The sequence below is a fragment of the Propithecus coquereli genome, unplaced genomic scaffold (assembly GCF_000956105.1).
Source record: "Propithecus coquereli isolate 6110/MARCELLA unplaced genomic scaffold, Pcoq_1.0 Scaffold191, whole genome shotgun sequence".
NCBI classification, from domain to species: domain Eukaryota; kingdom Metazoa; phylum Chordata; class Mammalia; order Primates; family Indriidae; genus Propithecus; species Propithecus coquereli.
In genome coordinates, this window is record NW_012143968.1 from 1615827 (window position 1) to 1636555 (window position 20729).

The 20729-nt window shown below is 37.4% G+C and overlaps 1 protein-coding gene across 1 annotated transcript in view; it reads left to right on the top strand.

Annotated features, from left to right (window-relative positions):
• Nucleotides 1–3185: 3185 nt before the first annotated feature.
• MIS18BP1 (MIS18 binding protein 1) overlaps nucleotides 3186–20729 on the top strand; it is a 49839-nt gene continuing 32295 nt past the window's right edge. Inside the window, exons 1-5 of the mRNA XM_012642967.1 lie at nucleotides 3186–3298; nucleotides 7969–8598; nucleotides 13002–13115; nucleotides 13359–13843; nucleotides 19015–19088. Of these exons, the coding sequence (XP_012498421.1) occupies nucleotides 8061–8598; nucleotides 13002–13115; nucleotides 13359–13843; nucleotides 19015–19088 (1211 nt within the window). The 5' untranslated portion in view covers nucleotides 3186–3298; nucleotides 7969–8060. The remainder of the gene's footprint in view (nucleotides 3299–7968; nucleotides 8599–13001; nucleotides 13116–13358; nucleotides 13844–19014; nucleotides 19089–20729) is intronic.

Here is a 20729-nt window from a genome sequence, read left to right on the forward strand (position 1 = left end):
CCCCTAATCTCCCTACTGGGTTAGATAAGACCTTGTTAAATCTGCATTGCATGCTCTTGAAATTTCTCCAGGAGGAAAAAAAAAAAAATCTGCATTGCAATCTTAACACTCCCCCTGCAGAATTCATCATCCTTCAATCCTTCCTTCTACAAATGTCAGATCTGCATCAAGAGCTGAAGATTTACCAGGCCAAATCCTTCTTCCTCTCCTTTAATCTTTTGTAGGATTTAATCTTTTGTAGGTTTATTCCCCAATAAACCTCTTGTACTCCTAATTCCAATTTGGCATCAGCTTCCTAAATGATCTGAACTGATACATTGTCATAGCATTTATCACAATTTATAATATGTGCATATGATTATGTCTGTGTATACTGTTTCCATCACACAACAATCTCCTTGGCAGTCTTTTCCCCTGAAGGGTCCTTCTCTCATAAAGCCTAGATAAACTCCCCATATATGGTAGTAGTGGTTACACACTTACATAAGTGCATACCTTACATAAGGGCACCCAGCTGACAAAGTGAGAAGGGCTGAAATCCTGTCTCAGGGCATTATCTGTCAAGAACAGGACTTCTCAAATCTTGGCACTATTGAAATTTTAGACTGGTTAGTCCTTTGTAGTGAAGGAGCAGTCCAGTGTATTCTAGGCATTTTAGTAGCATCTCTGTCCTCTACCCATTAGATACCACTGGCACCATCCCTAGTTGTGACAATCAGAAATGTCTCCAGATACTGACAATTGTCCTATAGGCGGCGCAAAACTGTCCCTCCTTGAGAACCATTGGCCTTGAAGAAAGAACATTTTTCTAATTCTCCCAAAAGTGCCATATGGTCAGTTAGTAGTCCTGCTAGAACTTACATGGTCCTGGGAATATTCTTCCAGGCTAAGCAGTCCCAGATGCCTTGGCAGCAACTCCCACACAGTGGGAGTTGTGAGGCTTTCTGTCCCTTCCTATCTCTGTTCTTTGGACCCTAGTTGGGTCTGCACGTGTTCCCATGAGTCTACGTCTAAGATGGGACAGATTATTCCAGGTGGCTAACTATGAACTAAGAGAAGCTCTCTCCTCCAGGCAGGCAGAAACTTAAAGGAGGGCCCAACCAGGGCAGCATGTTGATGTCTCAATAGACAGATGAACATTGTCCCTTGGCCTCTATGTCTTCTCATCACACTTTGTTGTCCACAAACTAATTTATCCAGTTTGTTTGAAAAATCATAGCCATCCTTATGTAAATTCCTGTTGCCATTCACCCTGGAGCATGCTGCCTACTTGCTACTTCTCACATAAGTGGCTAATTAAAAAAATAAAAGTCTGTGATTCTGAGTGTCTGCCCATAATATTTCAGGGTTCCTATTTTGCCTAAATGTGGGAGCCATGACTATCTCCATCACTAGGCACAGAAACTTCTTACACCTCAATTTGAGATACTTTGAAGATTTTCAAATTCCCTCTGTCCCACAAAGTATATTTCATATATGCTGTTTAGCCTATATTTTAAGTCTGACTTTTCCCACAAACTTAATGCAAGTCCATGTCCAGTGATTTTCTCATTATGCAGTACAGGCGAGAAACTCTTGATCCATGTAGAATTTGCTTGCCTTCCCCCTATCTCCAATCAGTTTCGTTTCCTTACTTGCATTCATGTGGCTGTTTTAAATTTATATTTTGGATTCTGAATATTCATTGCGCAAAAAATTTAGTAGATACAGGATTTAGAAGAGGGGATTGCAAAAGTCACTTGAAAATTAATCCATTACAATCTTTTCAGTCCAGTATTCTAAGTCTTAACGAAGTAATGAGATATATGACACTAGGAAGTTAAATACTTTTTCTTAGATGAAGTATAAAATAAAAAGAAGCTCTCTCATCCCTGTTAGGTTGGGAACCCGAAAAATATCAGAAAGCGTGTGAAACAAAAGCCGCAGGAGTCTGGAGAGTCCATAGAGGTTGTAAATCTAACTTCCATCATAGGCAGCTGCAGCCACTCCAGCATTCCTATCCTCCCTGATAAGGACGAAACTACCCCCATCCCCTATCTCTGCAGGTACTACTCTCCTCCGGGAAAAACCCAAGACTTTCCCCTCCCTCGTCGTGGGCGCTTTTTCGCCTCCACCCATCTACACCCAATGCTCAAAATAAAACAGCATTTTACTACACATAAGCCTTCGTGTGTCTCCCTCTCGGCTCGGGACCTAACAGTTCCAAACGCTGACTGGGGGAGGAGGGACAGAATTCATGGAAAGACAATGCAGGATTGGAGTTGGATGGGTTTAGGGCTGAAAACACTTGTTACCGCTTTGCTCCAAGGCAAACGTGGCGCAGCACACGCCAGCGACTGCGTCTTGCTGGGGGCGCTGAGCCGATGCGTACACACTGTACTCCGCAGCGGTTCGTCACAGCAGAGCATCACTGTGCACAGTCTAAGGCGGGACTCACTCAGAAACGGACCACTGTCAGAAACTGCATCGCAACCCAAAGTTGTCGAGACTAATGGTTTTAGAATCTGAGATGATGACATGTTAAAAAAAAACAAAGAATTCCCACACAATTCCTGAGGGAAGAGCTCAAACTAACATACCGCTGTGTGTGTAACTTTGCAGTCAGTTCATTATTCCCGCAAAAACAAAACATTCTTTCTCGGCCTCAAGTATATAAATACATGGCGGACCGCGAAAACTAGCAATTCTCCCAAACCCATTCAGTACACCGTTTTCCTCAGCAACGGAAGGAACGGATAACTAAATGCTACTAGCAAGCACAGCCTGTAGGGAAGGAGGGTAGCCGGGTAGGGCCAAACTTAAGAACTGTAATTGCGCCGGAGGGCGCTAACGGCGTGTGACGTGACTTCTCAACGCAGAGCATTCCGGGAGGAGCGGCGGATAGAAGGGTGGGTGCGTGCCCTAAGCAGACGAAACGAACTTTGAGGAGTAGAGGAGCGCGCCCCGTACCCGTGACAGCTTAAGGTCACCCGGTTTTTGTGGATACACATTGTCCACGCGGCGCGGAGGTTGCTCTCAGTTTTCTTGAGTCGCGGTGAGACGCACGGTGATGGTGACGCAATTCCTGAGCGCGCCAATCCCGGGCTGGCTGGAGGGCGGGCTCTTCAAATTTGAATTCCCGAACTGTTGTAGGTGTTAGGGAACCTCACCGGGGAGGTGAGCGTCCGCCGGGAGCGAGCTGCGCGGGGCAGGGTCCGACGTGGGCCTGAGGCGCTAGCTCGGGGGCGTCCGGCTCCCCCTTCGCTCGAAGCCGAATCCGGACTGCTGTAGTCTCGCCTCGCCAGGCCCTTCACCCAAGGTGCGTGCTCCCCGCGCCGCTCCCCTCGCCTCCCGCCACGGGTCACCGCCAGCGGTGCGAGTCCCAGCCCTTTCAGCATCTTGGCTTGTGCGGTCTTTTGTAGATCTTTGGCTTTGGCGGTGATTTCACCACTGTACGGTCACTCGTTGTGTGTTTGTTGCGTGTGTGCTGCAGTTGTCAAGAGAGTAGAACGGTATTTCTCAGATTCATTCCGATGGTGAGCGCTCTTTGTTCTAAAATCACTTCTAGGAAGAAAATAAGACGCATTAGAATGATTACCAAGTAGGAAAATTGTGTGCGTCAGAGCCCACCTCTTCGCCTTGGGATCCAGGACCCACAGGTCTGGATCCACAGAAGCAATTGATTCTTCCGCTTATGTTTTCTTCTGATTAAATTATTAAATATATGCTGGTTGCAAACATTGTCAGATGTTAATAAAATTATTTAGAAAATGGAAGTCCCCTTCATCCTGCCCTTCAAAGATAGACACTATTTACAGTTTGGTGCACTTGCTTCCAGATTTGTTTTCCCTTTGCTTATGCTTATATGTGCGTGTGTGTGTGTGTGTGTGTGTGTGTTTTATTGAAATGCGTTATGTTCTGCTGCTTCCTTTTCTAATTTTTTTCATGTTTTTCCAAGTCAGTACATATATGTCTTTTTACTGAGTACATAGAATTCTATTGTATGGGTGTAGCGGAATTCCTTATGTCCTTTATTGGGTGGTTTCTAATTTCCCTGGTATTGCAGTGAACGTCCCTGTGTAGTGTGGTAGACTGTCGCTTGTTGATAAAGAACTTGGGCTTTGGATTTGGGTAGACTTGGTTGGGTTTTGCTCTTCCACACTGGTAAGTGTAACCTTAGGTCACTTAACCACCCTACACACCTTAATTTCCTTTTCTTCAAACTGGGAACAACAGCAGTACTTAACTCTTAAGAGTTGCTGTAAAATTATATTGTGGCTGGCATGCAGTAAGTACTAAATATTGGCTGTTATTACCACATATATTTGCATTTCTATGTAGATGTTTCTGTAGGGAAAAAATTTAGAAGAGGAATTTCTGTGTCAATGGTATGCAGAGCTATATTTTGAAATTAATCTTTAGCAATATAATAAGAAAAAGAAATCTCACTGTTTTAATTAGCATCTCTTCATTGATTACTAAAATTGGGTGTTGACTCATTTGTTGGCCTTTTGTGTTTTTTCTGTTAGTTGCCTTTCATATCCTTTGGCCATTTTCTGTGTTGATCATTTGTTTTTAATTGATTCATTAGGTCTCTTTGAATGTTATATAAATTAACCCTTTGCCATATGTGCTGCATATTTTTTTCAAGGGCTTCACTTCCATGTTAACTTAAAATCCTTTTATTTTCCCCTAACTCGACCTTCCAGTTTTGTTTTGTTTTTTGGGGTTTTTTTTTTTTTTTGGTAGAGATAGGGTCTCACTATGTTACCCAGGCTGACCTCAGCCTCCTAAATGCTGCGATTACAGGCACTAGCCACCATGCCTGTCCGTCCTCCCTGTTTTGGTTAGTGTGCTCTGGGATTTTTGACTGTTTCCATTATAAAAGTTGTTATTACTACTGCTACCACTGCAGTAAATTCTTTTTTTTTTTTGAGACAGAGTCTGGCTCTGTTGCCCTGGCTAGAGTGCCATGGTGTCAGCCTAGCTCACAGCAACCTCCAACTGCTGGGCTCAAGCGATTCTCCTGCTTCAGCCTCCCGAGTAGCTGGGACTACAGGCATGTGCTACCATGCCTGGCTAATGTTTTATATATATATAGATATATATTTTTTTAGTTGTCCAGATAATTTCTTTCTATTTTTAGTAGAGACGGGGTCTTGCTCTTGCTCAGGCTGGTCTCGAACTCCTGACCTTGAGCGATCCACCCGCCTCGGCCTCCTGGAGTGCTAGGATTACAGGCGTGAGCCACCGCGCCTGGCCTGCAGTAAATTCTTAGAAAAACTTTCTGCAGTCTTTTTGGGAAGAAGAATAACAGTTACATTCAGGGCCATATACATGATAACAATTGTTTAGCCTTAGTTCTGTGTTTACATATAGAGTCATGTGTCACTAGGATATGTCATGAGAAGTGCATCCTTAGGTGATTTTGTCATCTTTGTGAGAACATCAGTGTACTTATAAAAACCCTGATCATAGCCCTTTGCTCTTAGGCCACAAACCTGCACAGCATGTTACTGTACTGAATACTGTGGGTAGTTGTAACACAATGGTATTTGTGTGTCTGAACATATCTAAATATAGAAAAGGTACAGTAAAAATACTTTAATATTATTTTAAAAATATTGTAAACTTATGGGCCCACTGTAATATATGAGGCCTGTTGTTGACCTCAACATCTTTATACAGTGCATGACTGTACTATAAATGCTCATAGCCAGGCCTTTCGTACAATAGTTTTCCCATTCCTGAGTCTTTATGTTGAATAAATGGAAATTATTTTCTAAGTATATCAGCATTTGTTAGTTTTCAGAATAAGTTATAAGGATTAGATTTTTTCAGACAACTTTAAGCAGTTAATGAATATAGAAGCATACCATTTTTGAATTATATTCTTCAATCTGAGGAGGAACTAACGATTTCTTGTTAGGTCAAGTGTGCTTGGTCTTCAGGACACACTGTTCTTTCCTCAACTTGAGGGATGCCACTTAGTGAATCCCCATTGTTTAATGTCTGTCTGTTTCATCGGAGGCTCTAAGCATTAATGATATGTTTTCTTTGTTTTGCTCTTTTAACTAAGGAGAATAGGGCTTCAAGTCTTTCTTGAGTGACCTATACCCAATAGTTGGGTTTTTCTTCTGTATCTATTGTACAGAGCATCTATGGACAGAGAAAATCCTAGATAATTTTTTTCCTCTATGTTCTTTCTTCCACCAACTGCTGTCAAATACTGGCAGTTTTTTGGCTTATGTAGAGTTGTTGTTCATCACATAGAGGGAAAGAAGGGCTCCTAGAGGAACTCTCTTGTCTTTGGGAGGGAGAGTAGAATTTGAAGAGTTTTCAGAATCTTGACTACTCACTTTTAATCCTACTAATTGCCTGAATTGGGGGCAGAGGGATGTTGGAGAACATGGAAGGGAGGAGCTCTATGCTGATTCTTGGAGCCTTTCAATGTGACCATGTTTATCTGCCTTAAAAGGGAAATAGTTCTGTATGTCTAGTATAGATTGGGCCTGTTTTCAGTGCTGCTAGTTTATTTGCAGTTTTCCTTTCCTGTTTAGCATTTCATTAGGCTCTGAGGAATTGAGATCATATAAACCTAAACATTCTTTGCCATTTTTCCCTGCAACTGCCTACTTTATTCATTTTTGTTTTTGAGAGATGGTACAGCTTTACTGCTATTTAAAGTGAATGGCTAATGAGTATTAAAACTCCCAGCACAGGATTCCTGGCACCTAGCACAATGATGAACATATAAATATATGCATTAATACATATTTGCTGGATTAACGTCCTGTGGGAGAATTACAATGGTTTTTGAATCACCAGAGTTGGGGTATCCCAAGATACACTTCCTTGTCAGCTGTTGTTACTGAGAAATATTTTTCTTCTGTTCTCTCTTATATTATAAATTATTGGATAAAATAGTACTTTGTATAGAATTTTTTAAATATTCACTCCATAGAGACTGTTAAAAATTGCCAATGCCAACTATATTGCAAGTCATCACAGCAGGATATTGGGAAAAGTTTTCAATTAGTGATAATTTCACCTTGGATAAACCTCATTGGCTATGATATTGCCACTGTGCAAAGCCGTACGTGAATTTTTAACTTATTTATTTCTCACAGAAGTTACTGTACATAAAGATACTTAATGTCTTTTGGCCTGACTACATTAGTATTTTCTGTTATAGGCTTTTTATACTTATATGATGTCAAAAACTGACTGGAATAATTATAAATTCAGTGATAAGAGATGCTATAAATCTAGAATAGTAAGTTCCAGGCTTCTTGAATTGAAATATTTTACTTACCAAGTATTGCTGAATGCAACTGTATGGTTCCTCACCTGGAATCTTAATTTCTAGGTGTGGAAAATAAAATTTATACATAAGAAATAAGTTAAAACAAGTCTAAAACTATGTAAGCTCAAGTACATGATTTCCTCTAAAAATTATAAATAGCATTACATTTTTTAAAAATTAGAATTAATTTTTTATTTAAGGGTTTTTCAACTAAGACCTTTTAATTTAAGTGTTCTGGGGCATAAAAAATCAGGATTAGGGATTATTTAAATAATTGAATGAATTTTTTAGCTTTTATTAGATCATTGTAGCTGCTGCCTTAACATTTATGTGCCTAAAGGGAAAAACCGTATTTTGAAACATCTTTTATAACATACTGTAGCACCATAAGCAGATGTCATTTAATTCTTTTTCATGCAAATATTAGGTTGGAACCTTCAAGACTTAAAGTTCAAATAAATTTCAAAAGCAGATATTCAAAATTTAATACTTCGGCCAGGCACAATGGCTCATCCTTGTAATCCCAGACTAAAATCTTAGTCTGATTTGTAAGATAGAGATTATCCAGTGTTACTATGAACCAGTTAAACATTTTCATTAGTGTAATGTTGTGGAAATCAAATAAACTTTAAACTTTTTCTATACCAAATCATGATAAAGGTTGATTTTACATTGAACTACAGGTGCCTCTGGATCCCTGCTGAAGTTCTGTCCTGAAAATTGTGCTTAAGTCAATTTCCTGTTAGAGGAACTTTGTTGCTACTGTCTTACCAAGATGATTACAACTCCTTTGAAACATCCAGGAATTAACTTGTCCTCAGAGATGTCTTGTCAAAGGAGAAATCTGCCCATCGATGCAATCTTTTTTGACAGCATTCCTTCAGGCACACTTACTCCTGTAAAAGATTTGGTGAAATATCAGAACTCTTTAAAATTGAATGACCATAAAGAGAATCAGTTCCTAGAAATGACAACTTTTAACAATAAAAATGTATTTCAGTCTACCATGCTAGCAGAGGCTACCACCTCCAACCGTTCTCTTGATATCAGTGCTATAAAGCCCAACAAGAATGGATTAAAAAATACAGCAAACTATGAATCACCAGGAAAAATATTTCAAAGAATGAAAGAAAAAGTACTGCGTGACAAGCAAGAACAAGGATCAAGAAACAATAGTTTTTTGGAACCACAGAAAAACAAAAGTAATAAAGTCTTCACTCCTGACAGAGCTGAAAATAAACTATTGCAGCATACCTACCTCTGTGAAGAAAAGGAAAACAACAAATTCCAGTCAGATAACAGTTCACTAAAAGGTTAGTTTTATTATGTGTTCGCTAAAAAGCCACAATGTCTTAAGTGTTTAATGTGCCAGATACTGTTTTAGTGCTCAGAATAGGGCAGTGAACATAATGAACAAAAATCCCTGCCGGTATATAGCTCACATTCAAGTGGACACATAATTAACACATTAAAATAAACAATTTTTATGGTACAGTAAGAGGAAAAGCAGAAAGAAAAAAAAGAAAAAGCAGAGTATGGATGATAGAGTTGGAAGGGGTTATAATTTTTAGTGGGATGGGCAGGCTAAGCTTCAATGAGAAGGTGTTTGAGCCCAAAAAATTGAAGAAGGTGATAGATACAGATATCTTGGGCAATGGGAAAGCATGATCCAGACAGGTAATAGCTGTTACAAATGCCCTGAGATAGGAGCATGCCTGACAAATTTAAGGAGGTTAGTGTGCCGTGGAGTGAGTACACAGAGCCAAGGAGGAGGGGATAAATAAGAGTGGGTCAGATAATATAGCACCTTATAAGTAAATATAAGAGTTTTGGCTTTTACTGTGAGCAAAATAGTGAACCATTGGAGGGTTTTGAGCAGAGGAATGACAAGATCTGGCTTAATTTTAAAATATCATTCTGGCTACTGATTTGAAATAGAGTTACTATAGTAATCCAGCTGACAGCTGGTGTTGGTTTGGTTCAGGTGGTAATAGTGAAGATAAGTTCTTGGACTCTGGATATGTTTTGAAGGTAGAGCCAATAGGATTTGCTCATAGATTGGGAGTCGAATATAAGAGAAAGAGATACAGAGGATAATTTCAGGGTGTTTTTGTTTGGGTTTGGTTTTTTTTATTTTGGCCTGAGCAACTAGAAGGATGATTTAACTGAAATGGGGCAGACAGAAGAAGGAATGGAATGGAGGCTCTTCAATTAATTAAAGTTTTTGTCATGTTAATTTTGATATGTTTGGCTTTTATTTATTTATTTATTTTTAGAGATGGGGTCTTGTTCTGTCACCGAAGCTGGAGTGCAGTGGCACAATCATAGCTCGCTGCTGCCCTGAACTCTTGGGCTCAAGCGATTCTCCTGCCTCAGCCTCCTGAGTAGCTGGGGTTCAGGTGCGCACCACCACCCCTGGCTAATTTTTTTTTTTTTTTTTTTTGGTAGAGCTGGGGCATCTCATTATGTTGCCCAGGCTGGTCTTGAACTACTGGCCTCCAGCAATCCTCTGCTGCTCCTCAGCCTCCCAGAGTGCAGGGATTACAGGCATGAACATGTCTATTAAAAATCTAAGTGAAGCTGTCAATTAGGCTGTTGGAAAAAGTTAGTTGGAATTTAGGGAAGTGATCCAGGAGAGAGAAGTATATTTCGGAATCATTAGCACCTAAATGGTATCCAAAGCTATGAGATTAGATGAGATCATTAGGCCACTGAATAGATGATGAGGAGAAAGGAAAACCAGAAAAGTGATACTGTGGACAGACACCAAGAGAACAAAGTACTTCAACACACTGACTGCCACACTAGAAAAAAAAATTTTTTCCTTGGGGCCATGGTGTTTTATTATGAAAATAGAATAAAAACTTTGAAAACAAAATGATCTTTTCTAATTTAATGAAAAATTTGTTACTGACTTCTATTTAATCCACATTTTTAGAATTAAATTGTCAATATTAATTGTAACAATAAGAACATCAACAAAATTTTCACGAACCAACTGCAGGATTGTGCCCAGGTCTTGCTTCATGAGGCCTTGGGTTCAAAACTACAGTGAATTAACTACGACTCACTTGGCAGTTAATGTATTAAGGGGGGAGTAGTCACCTATGTTTAATGCTGCAAATTTGTCAGGTAGGCTGAGATTTGACCACTAGATTTAGCAACGTGGAAGTCATTGGTGACTTTGTTGAGAGCAGTTTTGGTGGAATGGTAGGAGCAAAAACGTGATTCTAAGGGGTTTAAGAGAATGCGATGAGAGAAATTTGCAGTGGTGAACACAGACAATTCTTTTTGAGGGGAACAAAAAATAATGAGAAGTGTGGTTAAAGGCTTTATTGTTGTTTTTAATAATTGGTGAAATAACAGCATTTTTATATGCTGTTGGATATAACCCAGTAGGAAGAAAAAGACTGAGATTGCTAATGTGATGTCCTTGAGTAGCTGAGAGGAAATAGAATCTAATGCATAAGTAGAGGTTTGCCTTTGCTAGGAACGCAAACAGACCAATTGTTAACAAAAAAGAAAGCAATGTATATAGATACAGATGCTGGTGGGTCATCATTGCATAACTTCACAAATAATCTGAAATAAGTAAGGTCATCAGCCTTGTGAGTATGGGAAGTTTTAGGAGGTAGAGGAAAGGGGAATATAATAAGTAACGGTCTAGGCCTAAATTTGATTTCCTGGATAATATTAAAGAGCTACTTGAGATTTATAGGTATGAATTTAAAGTGGGAAGTGGGACCAGTAAATATGGTTGTGAGCTTTCCTCTAGCCCTGTTTAGCTGCATGGGTGCTGATGGGGAGTAGGTAGGGAGTTGGCTTTTATCTGGGTTGTAATCTTGCCAAACAGAATGAAGTGACAGAGGACAAGGGGGAGGTGAGGGTGTGTGCCAAGGGGTGACCATGAAATTTAAGCTGCTTAGTGAGGGGAAAGGATCTGAAGGAGATGAGGGAGTGTTAAGTGTAAGTCCTACTGGGATAGTCAGTGGATTTGAGAGAATGATCTGTAAAGATAGTGATCAGAAACTGCAACAATTGAAATTGAGATTTTTGATGAATTTCAGTCATTGATAATGAAAGATGTTTGACATGTATTATCTCATTTACCCCTTTCGGCAAATACTATGGGTAGGCGCTCATTTAATAGTCTGTAAATGGGGCTTATAAAGAGGGTAAATCTGCTCTCTATCTCACAGGTAATAAGTGACAGGGCTCAGAATTGAATACAGAGATATCTCTTAGCCACTGCTCTTAACTAATTCACAATAGATTGTGGGTATATTGTAGCATTTCAAAGAGAGTGGCATATTCTGACGCAGAAAGAGAAATACCTGACTGAGAGTCTGATGACCCTTTCTCCACAAAGTGTACACACAAGTACAAACAAAATTTTGTATGTAGTTTTAGAGACCTTTTAAAGAATCTGCATGAATCTTCGACTCCCAAATAAATGACCAAGGTTCTGCAGCATGTTATATTTGATCAAATTACCTACTTGTCTTTAATGTATTGCCCTGTCATTTCCAGTAGAATGAGTTAAAGAAATAGAAACTTACTACTTCTTTTTATGACAAATGTCATTATAATAAAATCTTTATATTAAGATTTCTAAGGCCAAAGTGGCATACCTATTAAAGCATAATCACTACTAATTTTTTTCAGGTATAATCTTTGAAATTAAATGTAAAAGTAATGCAGTTTGTCCTTTTCTGGCACAAATTTTAAGTCTATTGCTCTTTTTGTGTGAACGAGATTCTGTATTCAAGAAACATTAAACTTTAAAGATCTAGGATGTAAAGCAGAATAAAATGTAAGCTTTAGTCCTTATTTGTCTTATTGATAAACCTACTACTTTTTTGCCATTGAAGGCCTACTAAAAAGATGTCAAAAAGATATAAATTATGATTGAGTCTGAGATTGAGTCTCAACATTTTGATTTTTTTAAGAATAAGTTACAATTCTTCAACTCTTCTTTCATGTTTTAGAAATTTACAGCAACCAGAAACAGAATCAGAATTTTCAAGACTGGGTGGCAATTTATTTGTAATCTTAAAATATAGATAATTAATTTGTGACAGCACCAGCATTTTATTCCAGGTTTTCAGACTTCTAAGTCTGGTAGTATACTTTTATCTAGAATTGGCAAGTTATGTCTTAAAGAAGTTGTGTTGTTGTTGTTGTTGTTGTTTTAAAACACAGGATCTCACTCCGTCACCCAAGCTGGAGTGCAGTAGCATGATATAGTTCACCGCAGCCTTGAACTCCTAGACTCAAGTGATCCTCCCACCTTAGTCTCCTAAACAGCTAGGACTACAAGTGTGCGCCACCACGCTAGGCTAATTTATAAAAAAAATTTTTGTAGAGATGTATCATTATGTTGCCCAGACTGGTCTCAAACTCCTAGCCTGAAGCAATCCTCCCACCTTGGCCACCTGAAGTTCTGGGATTATAGATGTATGGCATACACCTGGCCTTGGAGAAATTTTTTAAAAATTTTTCCTCAGCATGATATAGGTATGGAGAATGGGGAAGGCATGAGAAGACAATAAAAGGAAAAATTTATGTAACTATCATATACTGCAAAAGTGTAATATACTGGTCTGATCATTACTGAACCTCAGTGTCTTTATTTTAAGAATTTAAAAAGATATTTTTTTCTTCTCAGTGACTAATACAATTCAACTTCTTCTTTCTTTAAAAAATAAAACCTCAACCTCAGTCCACGAAGTTCCTCTAGAATCATCAAATAATAATATTTTCCTTCTGGACAAACACAAGACTCGATGTCAGCAGGAAAAGAAAGCACCACTACACAATTTAACTTATGGTAAACTGTTTTTTGTTTTGTTTGTTTTTTAGTTTGTTACTTGAATGTATTGTTAGATATTCTAGGTAGTTATTTTCCCTGTGTGGGCATTAAACATTGACTGTGGACAAAAGCTTGAATTGTAAAAGCCAGAGGCATTCAGAGAAAGACTGAGCAGGAGGGTGGAGCATTCCTAACCAAAATTTCTCTTTTAATTTCATATGTTCCTTCTGTAAATTTTGTTTTGCTTTGTATTTTTTGTAGAACTTCCAATTCTGAATCAAGAACAAGAAAATTTTTTGGCTACAGGAGCCTCAGACAAGTCATTAGCTACAGCTCAGTTGGCTAAAGAAATTCTTCATTCAAAGGAGAATATAGTTGCAACCACTAAGTCCAAAAAGGACACGTTTGTTTTAGATGGCATTGATTCTACTAATGAAAAATTCCAAAATACTAATGTTGAGACTCTCAGTACCAATTTTGTTCCTGTTAAAAATGGCAGTCAGTTAATGATTTCTAAGAGTGAGATGACAGCAGAAGTGTCTTCACAACAGGAAATTAAGGAAGGAAATGAAAAAACAGTATCCAGAGAGACTGATCTTCTAGGTTCTATGAAAGATACATGTAAAATTGTACTGGCAACTCCAAGACTTCATATAACAATACCTCGAAGGTCAAAAAGAAATGTTTCAAAGGTTTCTCCTCCAAGTATATTTCAAACTGTTACAAATGGAATTAAAAAAAATAAGGTAGGAAAACTTTTAAGGTAAATATTTATGTCTGTTTTACCCCCCATTCTTCAAGAACTTGAGCTCTTATTCTCTCTCATTTTTTCCCCCTAGCTAGGATTTGAACCTATGCTCTCTCATTATTAACAGTAGCTTCATTTTCATGTTTTTTTATTATTTACTGTAGCAACAGTATGGCCTAGTGAGAAAAGCAGTGAGCTGAAAGTAAGAAGACCTTATCTTGCTCTATTACTAGTTGTATAGCCTTCAATTTACTTTTCCCTTTGGGGATGAACACTGAATTCATTTCTGCTCTTTTTTTCTGATTCTTGTGGTACTATTAGGAGAACAATTGAAATAAAAAGGAATTACAGCATCTGAATATTTGAGAATTTTTTCCAATGTAAAGTAATATAGGGTGATCAATAAAAGACTAGAGCATCAGATGATATTATATTAAGATAAATTCTCTGAAGGAAGTGCAATGGAAATACAAGTTTAAAGAGAAAGATACAATGTAAAATTTATAATTGTTAAAGATTTGCCCATTAATTTTTAAATGGATGATGATGGGTATCAAATTGAAATAGTACATAAATGCCATCAAAATTTTAAAGCGTAGCATAATAGTTACAGTTTTATAATATATCTCAATATATTCACTGGAAATTGCATTATTTACAAATATTTAAACTTTTGATGAAAAGTTTTAGATGTTGACTTAAAAATGTAGGAGGTAGGTTGAGCAAAAAATTTTAAGATAACTGTTTTAAGAGACCCCACAGGCACTAGTTCTGCCATCCCCACAGTGCTGTTTATCTCACTTAACACAGGAAGTCTAAGCATCCCAGGACTCTTATCACTGTTTAGTTCTTTACATCCCCTAATTCTGACCCAATTTCTCACTCATCTCCAACTCCCTAAACATTGCATTATGTCTTCTTGAACTCAAAGTATGTCATTAGCAAAATGTTATATTCTCGATTTTCTATGAGTATTTCTTGACCTTGCTCTAAAATGTGGCTTCTACAAACAACCCTCTCAAGTGATGGCTCTTTTTTCTCCCGTGCCCCATATTCCATTGCACTTAGAGGTGATATAAGGTGTGTCTCTCTTGTTCCTCATTGCTACTTTAGGTCATTTTTTCTTATTTCTCTCTAAAGCTTCTTTGACGCACATGCCATAAAACTTTACTATGCCCTGTCCCCTCTTGCATTCACCAATAATATAACCTACTAGTCATGACCTTGCATTCCTGTTGAAGTATTTGATGTCTGTTAGTTTTTCCTCTACTACTACTTCTGTCATCATCTCTGGTGACATCAGCATTCATATAGATGATCCATCCAACCTACCTGATATCTTGATATTCAGCAACCTTTCTGCTACCTTTATCCTCTACCATCGCCATACCCATTTCTTTTCATTACCAAATGACACATTTACCAAATTCTCACTTTCAAACATCCTACTCTCTATCAACTCCTGTAGTTCAGATCATTACCCCTCTAGTACTCTTCCCCTACCCCTGACCATCAATACTCTGACCCCACTATGACAGCCTTCAGTCTATCAACTCTTTTGTGCTCTCATCTCCCTCTTTACCTCATAGATTCCATGGTTCATTATTATAACCATTACAGATTATAACTCTCAATCCTCTTCATTTCATTTTTTTCCCCCCTCTTCTGCTTCCCTTTTGTCTTCTGAAAAACCCTAATCCTGTTTAAATTTAACTCTTCTTTTGCTACATGACTGTACCTGAGAGCCGAAGGTGGCTGAAGCAAAACACACAACCATGCTGATTGGTCTTATTTGAAATTTGACAGCAAACATTAAGTGGGCTCTCAGTATTGCCCATTAGTCCTAATGCATTTCACTTGTCAATCCATTCTCTGACTTTCCTAGAAGAGTACATCCTTCTCCCTTGTACTCATTCTGAATTCATTGAGAACCTCATAATCTCATCACCAAATCTACCAATCTACCTGATGCTATGTCCACATACTCTACTTTTCTTCCTGTTTAAATGGGTGAACAATTTATGCTCATTTTCAGGGCCTATTCATTTCCTCTTACCACCTAAAGAACATTGCCCCTGCAATTATCCTTTCAATATTTTCTTCTCTTCTTGATCATTTTCATTAGCATATAAACATGCTGAAACATGGCTTGCATTTTTAAAAAATGTAAACAAAAGGCCACCTTTCCTGTATCACCTATCCACTTTGGCTACTGTCCCATTTTTGTTTCCTTTTATAGCAAAACATCTTGAAAGAGGTATACGTATTCATGGTTTTAATTCCTTCTCCTCCCGTTCTCTCTTGAACATGTTCTATTTTGGACTCTGAAAATTACCTTTTCTAAGTTCACCAATCATATCCAATCACCAGATCCAACGATTGATTTTTACTCCTTATTCTCAGTCACTCATGAGGTTTTAACACAGTGAATCAAAATGTCTTTCTAAAAATGTGTTATAATCACTTCTTGGCCTTATGGCTAAGAACAAGTATAGTATCTGTTCTTATCAGTTTAAAAAGGTGTTACACTTTTTCTTTTGGATTCCAGGATATCTCTCTCCTGATTTTCTGCTACATCACTGGACATCCTTCTCAGTCCCCTTTGTTGCTTCCTTTTCCTGTCTTCAGTATCAATTCTATGAATGTTGGAATTCCTCCAAATCAGTCCTAGAATGTTTGTCTACCTACACACTGTCTAGACTGTATTTCTAGTGCTATTGCTTTAAATTCCATCTCTGTGCTGATAGCTCCCAAATATGTATTTCTAGCCCAGAACATTTTCCTAAACTCCACATGCATGTGCAATTGTCTATACAACTTTTCTATTTTTTTATTTCAAAATATTAAGGGGTTACAAATTTTTTTTAATTATATGGATACCTTTTATAATGCTTAAGTTAGGGCTTTTAGTGTACCCATCACGGGAATAGTGTTCATTGTACCTGATAGGTAGGTTTTTTTTTTTTTTTTTTGAGACAGAGTCTCACTCTCTTGCCCAGACTAGAGTGCCGTGGCGTCAGCCTAGCTCACAGTAACCTCAAACTCCTGGGCTCAAGCTATCCTCCTGCCTCAGCCTCCCAGGTAGCTGGGACTACAGGCACACGCCACTGTGCCCAGCTAATTTTTTCTATTTTTAGTTGTTTGGCCAATTTCTTTCTATTTTTAGTAGAGATGGGGTCTCACTCTTGCTCAGGCTGGTCTCAAACTCCTGAGTTCTAATGATCCACACGCCTCAGCCTCCCAGAGTGCTAGGATTACAGGCGTGAGCCACCGCGCCCAGCCTGATAGGTAGGTTTTTAGCCCCCTTCCTGATTTCCAATGACCTTTACATCTCCAACATTTATAGATATCTCAAATTTAACATGTCTAAAATTAATTCTTGATTTCTTCACCATAAAACTTCTCCTCCATTGTCCTGTATTGGTATATAGCAATACCACTCCCCCAGGTACTTACACAAAAATTTTAGACACTCATCTTGGACTCTTGTTTTTCTCTCATACTCCATATTCAAACCATGAAGAAATCCTTTTGGCTCTGGTGTCCTGAATCTGGCCACTTCTCACTGCTCAAATACTACCTCCTAGTCCAGTGATTACTGCAGTAGCCTAATGGTCTCCGTGCTTCCACTATTGCCTTCTTCTTCTTCAGTCTGTTTTCCAAACAGAATCTTAAATCTTTTCACTCTCCTACTCAGAATCCTCCAGTAACTTCCCATCTTAGTAGAAAACACTAAGCCTTAACCATGATTTATAAGGCTTTACATAATTAATCCTGGAGATCTCCAACCTTACCTCTTATTCTTTCTATCTTACTCTTTTCAAATTGCTGTGCCTTCCATGCTGCCTACTTATGCACTTGTTCTCTCTGCTTGGAATAATCTTCGCACAGACATCCATGTGGCTTATCCCTCATTTTGTCAGTTCTCTGTTCCAAGACTTTCCCTAACTATGTTATCTAAGAAAGCACCCCAATTATCTACTGACTTATACTTATTTTTTATGGTAATTACCACCACTGACATTTTAATATTTTTCTATTTGGATACCACCATCCTGCTTACTTCCACACCCCTCCCCTAATACCTACGAATACTTGCTCTAAGAGGGCAGCCATTTTGTTTCTCACTAAATCCTCACTGCTTAAAACTGTGGAACTCAACAAATATTTATTGAATGAATAATGAATGAACATTTTGACACCTCATATAAAGCAATATTACTATCTCCATCTGACTGAAGCTTTGATATATCTCAGGTAGTTGCAAATGTGGGAGTAGTAACAAAAAAAGGAATGATACTACCCCTTCCCCAAGTCCTATTTATAATTTTTTTGAATGAGTATAATTGAGAAGTGCAATAACAAAGACCCTCCCATTTTAATATTTTTTTCTGACTCAGTATAAAACTACCACTGGAGAATTTGTCTTTATATATAAATATAAATGTACAATTTTATATATAAAGTAAATGGCTCAAATTATTCTATGGATTTTGGCTTTTTCTCATCAGAAATAGTTCAGTGTTAAATTGTTACAATGAAATATAAATAACGATTTCTTTGCACAAATGTGCATAGAATTTTTTCAATTAAAATGAGACTTTGTACTAAAATAAAGAATTCTCTAAGCTTATTGAGATGTTTGCTTTGGAATAGAATGCTATTAAATGTAGATAACTGCTATTAAATGCAGTCACCTTTATAGTCTAAAGAAAATTGAAATGCAACTCTAAATTAACTTTATCCAAAAAATATCTAATATTTTAGGGACAAGAGTGATGGTATACAACACAACTGACTCTTTTTCTCCAAGTTATTGGGTTTTTTGGTAGGATTTGGTGTTTTAATATACAACTTGGGATTTCATATGATTTTTCCCCCACTGGTTGAGATTTGATATAGGAATATTTAAAGTATAATTGCTTCTGGATTGTAGAACAAACTATGCAATACAACCTGAGTTCAGTCTTTCCCTTCATCTTTTCTGTTTGATTACATACAAGAGTTTCAGTTATTGCTACTTCGAATAGAATGTGATTCCTATGTAGATGGGCACTAAGGAATCAATTGGATCACTTAGATGAGTTTTTTCTTTTAATGTAAGTTAATTTTGTAATGCTTATGCTGCAAGTAATACAGGAAGTATGTTCTTTGCTTATGCTTGATTAGGTAGTCCAGCTACAGGAATGGATAATTAAAATCATCAATGATAACACAGCTATATGTGTAGAAGGAAAATTGATGTAAGTATAACATTTCAATATTCTTTTAATAAAACTTAAGAGGATAGTTGTGTGTAAGAGCTTAAAAGGTGATGCATGAGAAATAGCATCTTCCTACAAAACAAAAATTTTCTAATGAGGTTATGAACTGAAGGCAAAAAAGTAAGATGACTATGGTCATTTTACTAACCATAACCTAACCATATTGATTGTTACCAGTTTTCTTGTTTTTGCCTGTTTACTCAAGTTATTTTTAAAATAATGACAGCTCAAGTTTGTATAGTGCATTATTTTTTTTCTAAGGTGCTAATAGGTGCTAAGTGGACGGGTATTATCTGCTTAATTATGTCAGTTAATATTTACTACATGCATTTTAGTTCAGATTTTCACATCTAAATTGGGACAACCAGATATAAATTACTGATCCAGAAAAGGAATCAAAATTATTTAAAACTTTGCCATACAGCTACATATTAAGTAATCATTGACACCTTCTGGTTCTCCCTAAAGTGAGAGCATCATTAGGTAAGTGGGCTTTGCTTAATTCTGCTACTCTATTAGCACCATTTCCCATTCTTCAAGACCAGTTTCTTAGTGCTAAAAAAATTTGTAATAAAAGGTTATAACAAAGAAATATAAGATATCACTATTTAAGGTACTTATATGGAGTTTATAAGTTGAATATATAAAATTTATGTTGTCCACTCTACATCTGTCTGCCTTGAGCCCATTTCCTTAATGTGTCAGATGCAGCCTAGACTGCCTTTGTTGGAATCCCATTGCTGCTGCTTACTACCTCTTTCAGTCTCAGTTTCTTCATCTGTACAATGTGGATAATTTTATTACATAGCTTTGTTAGTTGAGGATTAAACGTAAAACCAGAGAACAATGCTTTTAGAGTGTTATTTAAATGTTTGTTATTATTTAATGTTTTATCATTTAACAAATAAAGCAAAAGGGAATGGAAGAAGTGATATCATGTTAAGGTATAATGTATGAGTTTAATCCCACTTGACCAAATTAAAGGAACTTACTTCCTTATTTATTATACTTGTAATTAGTATATTCTTAATAGTTATCTGATGAATAGGAAAATGTTCAACATTTATCTAATGCATCTTCATATTTTGTTCTTTCTATTTTGTATTTCTTCTTAGTTTAGCTTCATTTAAAGAAATATGAAGAATAGATGTATGGGTCAGTGATTTGATACTATAGTTTGTTTTTCCCCAACTGGTACCTCTTTTTGGTACTTTCCAAAATGAAAAGTAAACACATTTGGCTGTGTAGTGAGGGTAAAAATACACAAGATTAGATGGTTCCGATCTACATTTCTGCACAAAGGCTAATACAGTACAGACCCTGAGGGAGAGGGACAGGGAAATCATTCTTTGGAAGCTTAGCATCAGGTAAGCTGAAGTTGCAAATATTGCCAGCACCAGATATTTAGAGAAGGCCTCTTCTTCCTTGCTAATAATATATTTCATAGTAGGGACGTGGTTTGGCCACAGTACAGTTTCTTAGCACGTAGGAGAATCACATTAGCCAAGCAGTTGAGTTCTGCTGCATTGTTTGGTCCCCAGATGTTTTGTGATTAGATTAGTAATATTGTTAGTGTTGCTGTAGCTAGAGTGCAAAATTATTACTTTCTGTTATAACTTT